Here is a 13267-nt window from a genome sequence, read left to right as displayed (position 1 = left end):
CCCATTTTTCATAAATTGTCTTTCATACCTTAGCCACCTTAAAATGTTCATCCGAATTTTTCATGCGTCTATTGAATGATAATAATGCCGAGATCAGGACGAAATCCAAACCACTATTTACGAATCAAGCTTAGAGTAAGATAAAATTCGGATCGGAATAAGATACGAATCAGTTGGAGTTTTGATAAAATACGGATTGAGAACACGATAAGGGTAGCTATAGAGTAGCTAGGAGGGCAATTCAGTGAGATTCAAAGATAGGGCCCTGCTCTTCAATACCCGGTATTGACGGGAACAAGGCAAGGTATTATCGGGTCTTTGGCACTTGACGAGTTGTTCGGGACTTATTCGGGGTAAAAAGGGTAAGAGGGGATTGACACAAGGTCACGTGACATTCATGTTCACTACCTGGATACGAAAGTACGGTTTCGCTATGTTTGCTGAATGACAAATGATATATGTAAAATAATTTTGCTAACAATTTACGACGAATACGATTATACAATTATATAGTTGACCCAGTTTATACTGACCATTCAAACAAATTGAAAAAAAACCCAACAAAACCTGATATCACTTCAGAGCATTAAAAGGAAAAGAAAAATAGTCAAACCTTAATATAGGTGGCAAAAAAAAAGACGTTTAAAATACTATTGTTAGTTATTTGTTTTGTTTTAGTGAGTAAATTATCACACTATAGAGGAGGGATATGTTATAACTGCATCTTTTTACCAAATTAGCTTTTAGCACGATAGAACAAAAAGTTAGATGGTATCAAGCAAGCCCAGAAGATCGTCAATAAACTTTGTAGTGCGCTGTTCTGATGCAGAGATGTGAAGATATATAATTCTGTCCTCTGACCTTGAACTGTTCACCTGTCGCAATGCACGTGAGCGCGGGAGGGAAATTCTACCAAAGACAGTTTAACAGCAGGATCGTGTTTAATTCACATCAAACATTTTTCGGGGAAAAAATGAACTATTATTTTTTTAGTATATTACAAAAACCATCACGTTCTTAAAGTTCAACCCAGCTGTTGTAACCTGACTAACACAATCGAGATCGAAGTTGTTGCTTTATAGTTGGAGTGAAACATGTTACATCTTTCGTGTTACCAGCTGTCGCTGACGGGACGAAACATCAAAGAGAACTACTTTCTCTACACTTGCACGAACTCATTACTCAAAATTCATCCGCACCACATGACCAATTTCGTCCGTGAAATCAATACACGAATGCCGATCATCACTTGGGTAAATGCGTTTATTAGATGTGGCTTTGAAGGGGTGTTGAGTCCCAATTACCATAATGACACCCCTCTGTGCGTGTCTCTCCAGACATAATTCAGATTTTACTACACCCCAGTCGGGTGTCTATTACTTTTGTATCTATTGATGTCGATGCGGAAGCGTGTCGAGGAAGTTTATATAAACGTCTGCAAATAAGTGTTAACTATACATTAGAGAAATTAATATCACTGTAATCACAAACCCTTACGATCAAGACACACTTACCTCCACCCCCAATTAACTTCCTATAATCACGTGACATTAACAGCCCGTTTGTCCTGATTGTTACATGGTTATGACATAACGCTGATACATACTATTGATATGTCATATATGTCATTCAAACAATGATGGAATATAAGTCAACACTAAAAAACAATGATGGAATATAGGTCAACACTAATAAACAATGATGGAATATAAGTCAACACAAATAAACAATGATGGAATATAGGTCAACACTAAAAAACAATGATGGAATATAGGTCAACACTAATAAACAATGATGGAATATAAGTCAACACAAATAAACAATGATGGGATATAGGTCAACACTAATAAACAATGATGGAATATAGGTCAACACTAATAAACAATGATGGAATATAGGTCAACACTAATAAACAATGATGGAATATAGGTCAACACTAATAAACAATGATGGAATATAAGTCAACACTAATAAACAATGATGGGATATAGGTCAACACAAATAAACAATGATGGAATATAGGTCAACACTAATAAACAATGATGGAATATAGGTCAACACAAATAAACAATGATGGAATATAAGTCAACACTAATAAACAATGATGGGATATAGGTCAACACAAATAAACAATGATGGAATATAGGTCAACACTGATAAACAATGATGGAATATAGGTCAACACTAATAAACAATGATGGAATATAAGTCAACACAAATAAACAATGATGGAATATAGGTCAACACAAATAAACAATGATGGGATATAAGTCAACACAAATCAACAATGATGGGATATAGGTCAACACAAATAAACAATGATGGAATATAGGTCAACACTGATAAACAATGATGGAATATAGGTCAACACTAATAAACAATGATGGAATATAGGTCAACACTAATAAACAATGATGGAATATAGGTCAACACTAATAAACAATGATGGAATATAGGTCAACACTAATAAACAATGATGGAATATAGGTCAACACTAATAAACAATGATGGAATATAGGTCAACACAAATAAACAATGATGGAATATAGGTCAACATTAATAAACAATGATGGAATATAGGTCAACACTAATAAACAATGATGGAATATAGGTCAACACTAATAAACAATGATGGGATATAAGGCAACACTAATAAACAATGATGGAATATAAGTCAACACTAATAAACAATGATGGGATATAGGTCAACACAAATAAACAATGATGGAATAAAGGTCAACATTAATAAACAATGAAGGAATATAGGTCAACACTAATAAACAATGATGGTATATAGGTCAACACTAACAAACAATGATGGAATATAAGTCAACACTAATAAACAATGATGGAATATAGGTCAACACAAATAAACAATGATGGAATATAGGTCAACACTAATAAACAATGATGGAATATAGGTCAACACTAATAAACAATGATGGAATATAGGTCAACACTAATAAACAATGATGGAATATAAGGCAACACTAATAAACAATGATGGAATATAAGGCAACACTAATAAACAATGATGGAATATAGGTCAACACTAATAAACAATGATGGAATATAGGTCAACACTAATAAACAATGATGGGATATAGGTCAACACTAATAAACAATGATGGAATATAAGTCAACACTAATAAACAATGATTGAATATAGGTCAACACTAATAAACAATGATGGGATATAAGTCAACACTAATAAACAATGATGGAATATAAGTCAACACAAATAAACAATGATGGAATATAGGTCAACACTAATAAACAATGATGGAATATAGGTCAACACAAATAAACAATGATGGAATATAGGTCAACACTAATAAACAATGATGGAATATAGGTCAACACTAATAAACAATGATGGAATATAGGTCAACACTAATAAACAATGATGGAATATAGGTCAACACTAATAAACAATGATGGGAAATAAGGCAACACTAATAAACAATGATGGAATATAAGTCAACACTAATAAACAATGATGGGATATAAGGCAACACTAATAAACAATGATGGAATATAAGTCAACACAAATAAACAATGATGGAATATAAGGCAACACTAATAAACAATGATGGGATATAAGTCAACACAAATAAACAATGATTGAATATAGGTCAACACCATGTTGACTACATGAGTAGTTTGACTTTGGGAAGGGTGACTCAATGGGAGGGGAGGGTGACTCAATGGGAGGGGAGGGTGACTCAATGGGAGGGGAGGGTGACTCAATGGGAGGGGAGGGTGACTCAATGGGAGGGGAGGGTGACTCGAGGGGAGGGGAGGGTGACTCGAGGGGAGGGGAGGGTGAGTCGAGGGAAGGGGAGGGTGACTCAAGGGGAGGAGAGGATGACCTAAGGGCGGGGTTGGGGGCGGGGTGGGGGGTTGTGGGGGGCAATTGGGTAAACGCTGTTCAGCTGACACGCTCTGTGAGAGAGACCAGTTGGACCATTACTCCGTACAGGCCAGTACAGTTGACATTCAAAGTAACAACATTGTAACGTTAGCCGACAATTAAATACTTGGCGTACATTCCGTCAGCCTTACAACAGTGTTACAACAACTGCGCCAGAAAGCCTCTAGGGACTCTGTTGTCTATGTAGGGGTATATATACGCCGAGGCGTTACATAAACCAGACCCCAATCGCTCTATAAGCTACAAGTCGGGACAGAATTCGAGTGTAATTACTGATCAATTTGTATAATGCTAGTTCTATGATAATTTAGCCGACATGTGTTTTCTCTTTGGGGAACATGAGAAATGGATCGGGAATCTCATGTTGTTGGTGAGAAAAACCACCAAGAAGTCACGTCCAACGGACGTAGAGCCTGATTTATAGAGATTAGTTATTACCGCAAACAACTAATGACTTTCAGAGAGACATAACCAGAACTTGTGAACCGTCAAAATAGATTACGATATTGACCGAGGTAACACTCTGCAGTATGTTTAGTTTTAGGGGCTTTTTATTTAGACAGGGAATAGATAAAATGTCAATTCATTTTATTATTTTTTCTTTAATGCTCCGTCAAATATGAAAAAAAAAACCATTAAAACATATGAGGTCTGAACCTTAATTTGTGTTAATTGTAAAGAGAAGTTTAACAGAGTTTACAACCTCCCCCACACTTACACTGTACATCGCCTCGTTAGATTATAACACCGCTTAACCGGGTTAGGAAAACGAACGATGTGAATTAAAGAAGAAAAAGTCATTACTTTAATATAATGTAATGCTACACATGAATAACACGCACAGGCACACGTGATTACAGCCAAAGTATGATGACGAGTCGTGTTTCTACCCCCGACAAGTTTAATGTTCTCAACAATAAACATGTTCATGCTGCGGCGAGGCAAAAAACCGGATCAATTTGGTGCCAACTTGTAAAAATTGGTAGGTAAATTAAATTGTCAATTTCACAGACGTGAAGTTTTGGCGTCAATGTGGATGATGGAACAATTAAAGAGAGTATACGACGTTGATTTAAAGCGCGAATATGACCCTGATTTACGATCTAGAACGAATCGATTTTTCCCCGACTTGATTTGTTAATTTTCTGATGGACACTATGCCGTCCTTATGCTCACGTCGGTGGCTAAGCGTTTAATTTATGTACACAATCTCTATTTTCACATCGTTGTTCTGTTAAACAGGTAATTAGCTATACCTGAAACGACACATAACTTCACATTGTACTAGACTTGTAACTACGGCCAGGGAAGACAGGGCGGGGGGTTTGTAACAGTGACATTTTCCACATTACTGTGCCATTAAACTTCAATACAAAAATGTAAGCAAAAATACTGTTCACATGAAAACCCATAATTTATTTTTATTTCTTTTTAATTGATATTTGAAACCATTTTATAGCATTTTGACATTGAAGAGATTTTGTCTTGAAATATGATCTGGTATTTTTTTCTCGAGATATTACAGAATATATGGGATTTTTGTGCGAATTTCTTTGAACGTTCCTGTTAAAGAGGTCGAGGTTTATACCATGACAACTATAGATAATTAATCAGGTCTTTAATGCTGAAAAAAATATTTATGTAAAATTTAAGATCTGTTAGGCCTACTTATTTTTGTTCGTGTCAAAACATTATTCGCGTTTGTGATTTGTGAAGATATGCATATCTTAACAGCTGTTCGGGAGAAATGACGCACTCGCCTTAAGTATTAAATTGCCAATATATTTAAAGCCCTTATAAGAATTTCATCTCGCCGCAGAAATTATATAACAGAACAAATCTCAACAGCTCACTTTCATTCTGGTTGCTGCATAAAATTTAATCCCTCCATACCGTGTTTTTTCAGGTATCAAATACATCTATCAAGTCAAATAGCGATTTTTATTGAAATTCTTCAACCTGTGCTTAGTCAAGAATGTTTCAAATCATGAAAGTTGATCGTCGAAGTGATGAAACTTAATAATAAAAGTAAAATTGACATATTCCATCTTGCCAAGACCTAGAAAATTTGACACGTGAAATGGACTGTTAAATGTAATAACTGTTACTCTTTATAGACGAAAATTCTAGAGGAAGTAAAAACGGTCGTCGTTCGGTATTACACCAGACAGTGTCTATTCCTTTAGAATGCACACGTGGATGTAATGTGGAACAATAAAGGTCGCCATGTCCTAAATTCTCAAACCACAGGTCGTCAGATCCTAAATTCCAAAACCACAGGTCACCAGATCCTAAATTCTAAAACCACAGGTCGCCAGATCCTAAATTCTAAAACCACAGGTCGCCAGGTCCTAAATTCTAAAACCACAGGTCGCCAGGTCCTCAATTCTCAAGCCACAGGTCGCCAGATCCTAAATTTTCAAACCACAGGTCGCCAGATCCTAAATTCTCAAACCACAGGTCGCCAGATCCTAAATTATCAAACCACAGGTCGTCAGATCCTAAATTCTCAAGCCACAGGTCGCCAGGTCCTAAATTATCAAACCACAGGTCGCCAGATCCTAAATTCTAAAACCACAGGTCGCCAGATCCTAAATTCTCAAACCACAGGTCGCCAGGTCCTAAATTCTCAAACCACATGTCGCCAGATCCTAAATTCTCAAACCACAGGTCGCCATGTTCTATACTCTCAAACCACAAGTCGCCATGTTCTATACTCTTAAACCATATATCGCCATAATCTCTACTCTCAAACCACAAGTCGCCACTGTTTAAGGGTCATCGAAATAACAGAACAATGTTGAATTTCAAACACGAATAAATATATTTAGATTTGCACCAAAATAGTCATATAGTATACCAAAATGTTTGTTTGGACATGTAGTGTCTTAAAATCACAAATAATTTGATGTAGATGCTAACACTTTCTTTTATAGAGTTACTTTGTGGTAAGTTGTAGCACGGAATAATTCAAAGACACAAAAATAACCAACCTGAAAAATAGCCCAGCTGTCATGCTCACAAGTGTCTATAGCACAGGGTAGGAGCATTTGTTTGACCGGATTTGATTTTATGTAGGTATAAACACATATTTTGTTTTGACCTTGAAATGCAAATGGCGGCTGTGGATGATTTAACACAAATATGGCATAAAAGGGGGCATTTCGGCCATTAAAGATGCTACTGTATCATACGTTTAAGTCATCTGCTTATAGTAAGAATGACCTTTTCAAGACAAATTGTCCAACTGGCGAGTTTTGGGCCTTTTTCAGAAATACATATCAACGGATAAACATTTTTTCTTAAAAACAGTCTTCCTGCCATGTCTATGGTTCTTATAGTATCTAATAACAGCATCTTTGACGTTTGAAATTCCTTCTTATATGCTATAATTGTGTGATATTATTCACAACCGCCATTTGCATTTCAAGTTCAAAATAAAATCAGTGTTAATACAATATCATAAAACCAATGCTCCTATTTTGTGCTTTAGACTCTTGTGAGAAGAACGACATGACTGTTTTGCGCAATAAATGCGATACAAATGAGTTAATTATGTCCCCCTGAAACATGCATTTTTCTCATGTTTTGTTGAAATTTACAAACAACTGAACACATTAAATGTCAACAGCAAGGCCCACAGTTTGACATGATACATATCAAAATTTTATCAAGTTACTTCTGTTAAATTGCACCCTAGAATGGATTTATAGCCTTGCAAAATATCAACTGTTTTGGCTGGATTTGCTGTTTAGATGCCCCTTATTCACACCAAATAAAGTTTCCATACAGCAAATTTTGATAGATTCTGAAGGCATCTATACACGTAACAGTAGTAGATTGAAGGAGTCTGTTGTCATTGTACTCCCATTCCTCTTTTCCAAATCCAATATATTTGCTCAACTGTACTTAATCGTGTAGGCCAAGGAAAGCAGATGTTTGGTTTGGTACCAGCACCGATGGTAAATAGTTCTGGCTGTCGACTGATATCTAGACATGCAACTACTGTTTTGTTACCTGAATACCCAAAAATCATCAAAAAAAGCACATTTAAAAACTAACATTTTTTCCTCCTTTTTGAATACATAGCACATTTAAAAACTAACATTTTTTTTCTCCTTTTTGAATACATAGGACATTTAAAAACTAACATTTTTTCTCCTTTTTGAATACATAGGACATTTAAAAACTGACTTTTTTTCTCCTTTTTGAATATATAGGTCATTAAAGAAACTGGCTTTATTATTCCTTTTCAAATATACAGGACATTTAAAAACTGACATTATATATAATTACATAATGATCACATTATATATAATTACATAATGATTACATTATATATAATTACGTAATGATTACATTATATATAATTACGTAATGATTACATTATATATAATTACATAATGATTACATTATATATAATTACATAATGATTACATTATATATAATTACATAATGATTACATTATATATAATAACGTAATGATTACATTATATATAATTACATAATGATTACATTATATATATATATATTCTCAACTCCTCATGCAGTAGTCATATTGTCTACGAATGTTCCACGCCGGTAAACAGGTTTGTAAAGATTGCCTAGCAATTTTCCGGTGAAACAGTCAAACAAAAAAATGATTTATTAATATTTACATTGGAAACGGTAAAATATAGTTAATTTATATTTACATTGGAAACAGTCAAGCATACTTATTTTATATTTACATTGGAAACAGTCAAATATACTTAATTTATATTTACATTGGAAACAGTCAATATACTTAATTTATATTTACATTGGAAACAGTCAAATATACTTAATTTATATTTACATTGGAAACAGTCAATATACTTAATTTATATTTACATTGGAAACAGTCAAGCATACTTATTTTATATTTACATTGGAAACAATCAAATATACTTAATTTATATTTACATTGGAAACAGTCAAATATACTTAATTTATATTTACATTGGAAACAGTCAATATACTTAATTTATATTTACATTGGAAACAGTCAAATATACTTTATTTATATTTACATTGGAAACAGTCAATATACTTAAAATTTATATTTACATTGGAAACAGTCAATATACTTAATTTATATTGACATTGGAAACAGTCAAATATGCTTAATTTATATTGACATTGGAAACAGTCAAATATACTTAATTTATATTTACATCGGAAACAGTAAATATACTTAATCAATATTTACATTGGAAACAGTCAAATATACTTAATTTATATTTACATCGGAAACAGTAAATATACTTAAAATTTATATTGACATTGGAAACCGTCAATATACTTGTAACTTATATTTACATTGGAAACCGTCAAATATATTTAATTTATACTTACATTGGAAACCGTCAATATACTTAAAATTTATATTGACATTGGAAACAGTAAAATATACTTAATTTATATTGATATTGGAAACAGTCAAACAAACTTAATTTATATTTACATTGGAAATAGTCAACATAATTAATTAATATTTACATTGGAAACAGTCATCATAATTAATTAATATTTACATTGGAAACAGTCAACATACTTATTTAATATTTACAGTTTTATATACCGTGTTGTAACTCATGTCTCCCCCTTATGTTTATCCTACAGTATCTTTTAATAATCAACATTTGTCTTTATGCTATGTTACTGTTCCTTTCTCTCACTCTTTAAACGCCTTTCGTTCCACTTATTCTCTCCTTCCCCACCTCAACCAGATACCCTAATCATTATTGCCTTTCTCAGACGTATTCACCTTTTTAACTTCCCCTCGAATCATTTCCAAAAACTGATTAATTCATTGACCAAGGCGAATTTAATTAAAAAGAATGGCCAACACCGAGCGCATGAATTACTTGATAATATGCCGCTTATCTTAGGAGAAGACTGTTATCATCTATATCGAGGTCAACAAACTCGTCGAAGCAGATGAAATCTCACTCCTCACTAAGATAGCTGGCGACATAATGTATATATATATATATATACCTACTGCAGTCACAATCTGATAAAAGAGATGTTTCTCCAGTTTTCTACATCTCACTGGGAAAGACATAGCTAACGGACTGTTGGTTTTTGTGAGACATATCTAAGGGAGAGTTGGTTTTTGTGAGACATATCTAACGGATATTTGAGTAATAAACACATTAAATGCAAGGAGAAACATGCTTTGTAAGACTTATAATATTGTCATCAAGGGAATGTAAAACACCTCCCTGTACGGCCGCATGACCTTGGCCATAGAACTTTATCGCATGAACGTGAAAAGCATATGTAAATATGTATACATGTATATATAATATATATTTAACTATGAATATCATAGAGTCAGCTTTGGCATGATTACATCGCTAATTAATGGGGATACGAATTCAACACTGAAAACGATAAATATATTATAGTATTAGATATGGAGCAGCATGTAGATAACTATATTATATTCAACCATAATTGATTTATTATGATATTACGCTGAATTCTAACAATATTAAGTGCTTTATGGTATTAGTTTGATAATGAATATCAATACTGTATTATAATAATAATCTTTTTAATATCAAAGAACATTTTTGTATGATTATCTTTTGTAACAATATAATATTTAGATACAATTTGTTATATCAAACAACAACTACATGATCATCAAAGTGATATTGATAAATAATAGTGTAAGATATTGATACCAAACATGATGATATCTTTTCGAAAATAAAAACAAAACAATAACACAAATCCATGATAATAATATGCATAACATATCAAGATAAGTTTTTGGACTGTGACGTTGAACAGGCTTTGCAACAACCGTGAGGACTTTGTCATGAAGGATACATTAGACAGCTCGTAGGATATGTTAACTATATCATCAACTAGATTATCGTTTGTTGTTATTGCCCAGTTAAAAAGAACAACACAAAAAAAAAATATTTATGAAAACATATTTAACAGATATACTATTATATTGTCATTATCTAGATGCATTGTTTGTTTGATTTTGTCGTATACACATCCAAACAGCGATATGTATTTGTTTACTTCATTGTTTCTCTTGCTCAAGTTTCCCTCTTTATGTTTAATTTATGACTTTGCGCTGAAGACAACTTTGTCCACTAGAAAAAGATACCATTGTATCGCCCTTATATATAACATTGTATCGCCCTTATATATAACATTGTATCGCCCTTATATATAACATTGTATCGCCCTTATATATAACATTGTATAGACCTGTGATATAACATTGTATCGCCCTTATATATAACATTGTACCGTCCTTATATATAACATTGTATCGTCCTTGTATATAACATTGTATCGCCCTTATATATAACATTGTATCGCCCTTATATATAACATTGTATCGTCCTTATATATAACATTGTATCGTCCTTATATATAACATTGTATCGTCCTTATATATAACATTGTATCGTCCTTATATATTACATTGTATCGTCCTTATATATAACATTGTATAGACCTGTGATATAACATTGTATCGTCCTTATATATAACATTGTATCGTCCTTATATATAACATTGTATCGCCCTTATATATAACATTGTATCGTCCTTATATATAACATTGTATCGTCCTTATATATAACATTGTATCGCCCTTATATATAACATTGTATCGTCCTTATATATAACATTGTATCGTCCTTATATATAACATTGTATCGTCCTTATATATAACATTGTATCGTCCTTATATATAACATTGTATCGTCCTTATATATAACATTGTATCGTCCTTATATATAACATTGTATCGTCCTTATATATAACATTGTATAGACCTGTGATATAACATTGTATCGTCCTTATATATAACATTGTATCGTCCTTATATATAACATTGTATCGTCCTTATATATAACATTGTATAGACCTGTGATATAACATTGTATCGTCCTTATATATAACATTGTATCGTCCTTATATATAACATTGTATCGTCCTTATATATAACATTGTATCGTCCTTATATATAACATTGTATCGTCCTTATATATAACATTGTATCGTCCTTATATATAACATTGTATCGTCCTTATATATAACATTGTATCGTCCTTATATATAACATTGTATAGACCTGTGATATAACATTGTATCGTCCTTATATATAACATTGTATCGTCCTTATATATAACATTGTATCGTCCTTATATATAGCATTGTATCGTCCTTATATATAACATTGTATAGACCTGTGATATAACATTGTATCGTCCTTATATATAACATTGTATCGTCCTTATATATAACATTGTATCGTCCTTATATATAACATTGTATCGTCCTTATATATAACATTGTATCGTCCTTATATATAAAATTGTATCGTCCTTATATATAACATAGTATCGCCCTTATATATAACATTGTATCGCCCTTATATATAACATTGTATCGTCCTTATATATAAAATTGTATCGTCCTTATATATAACATTGTATAGACCTGTGATATAACATTGTATCGTCCTTATATATAACATTGTATCGTCCTTATATATAACATTGTATCGTCCTTATATATAACATTGTATCGTCCTTATATATAACATTGTATAGACCTGTGATATAACATTGTATCGTCCTTATATATAACATTGTATCGCCCTTATATATAACATTGTATCGTCCTTATATATAACATTGTATCGTCCTTATATGTAACATTGTATCGTCCTTATATATAACATTGTATAGACCTGTGATATAACATTGTATCGTCCTTATATATAACATTGTATCGTCCTTATATATAACATTGTATCGTCCTTATATATAACATTGTATCGTCCTTATATATAACATTGTATCGTCCTTATATATAACATTGTATCGTCCTTATATATAACATTGTATCGTCCTTATATATAACATTGTATCGTCCTTATATATAAAATTGTATAGACCTGTGATATAACATTGTATCGTCCTTATATATAGCATTGTATCGCCCTTATATATAACATTGTATCGTCCTTATATATAACATTGTATAGACCTGTGATATAACATTGTATCGTCCTTATATATAACATTGTATCGTCCTTTTATATAACATTGTATAGACCTGTGATATAACATTGTATCGTCCTTATATATAACATTGTATCGTCCTTATATATAACATTGCATCGTCCTTATATATAACATTGTATAGACCTGTGATATAACATTGTATCGTCCTTATATATAGCATTGTATCGCCCTTATATATAACATTGTATCGTCCTTATATATAACATTGTATAGACCTGTGATATAACATTGTATCGTCCTT

At 32.3% G+C, this 13267-nt stretch overlaps 1 protein-coding gene across 1 annotated transcript; it reads left to right on the top strand.

Moving 5' to 3' along the window:
• The first annotated feature begins 6138 nt into the window (after positions 1 to 6138).
• On the top strand, positions 6139 to 6657 carry LOC117316970 (sperm acrosomal protein FSA-ACR.1-like). The gene has a single exon (XM_033871749.1). It carries the CDS (start codon positions 6139 to 6141, stop codon positions 6655 to 6657), a length of 519 nt encoding a protein of 172 aa, XP_033727640.1.
• Positions 6658 to 13267: the final 6610 nt, after the last annotated feature.

The sequence above is a fragment of the Pecten maximus genome, chromosome 18 (assembly GCF_902652985.1).
Source record: "Pecten maximus chromosome 18, xPecMax1.1, whole genome shotgun sequence".
NCBI lineage: Eukaryota > Metazoa > Mollusca > Bivalvia > Pectinida > Pectinidae > Pecten > Pecten maximus.
The sequence above is the reverse complement of the archived record's forward strand: the minus strand, read 5'-3'. Positions and strand labels throughout refer to the sequence as shown.

Bases quoted from the DNA above. Each gene is read 5' to 3' on its own strand.
- LOC117316970 (XM_033871749.1), top strand. From the start codon at position 6,139: ATGTGGAACAATAAAGGTCGCCATGTCCTAAATTCTCAAACCACAGGT.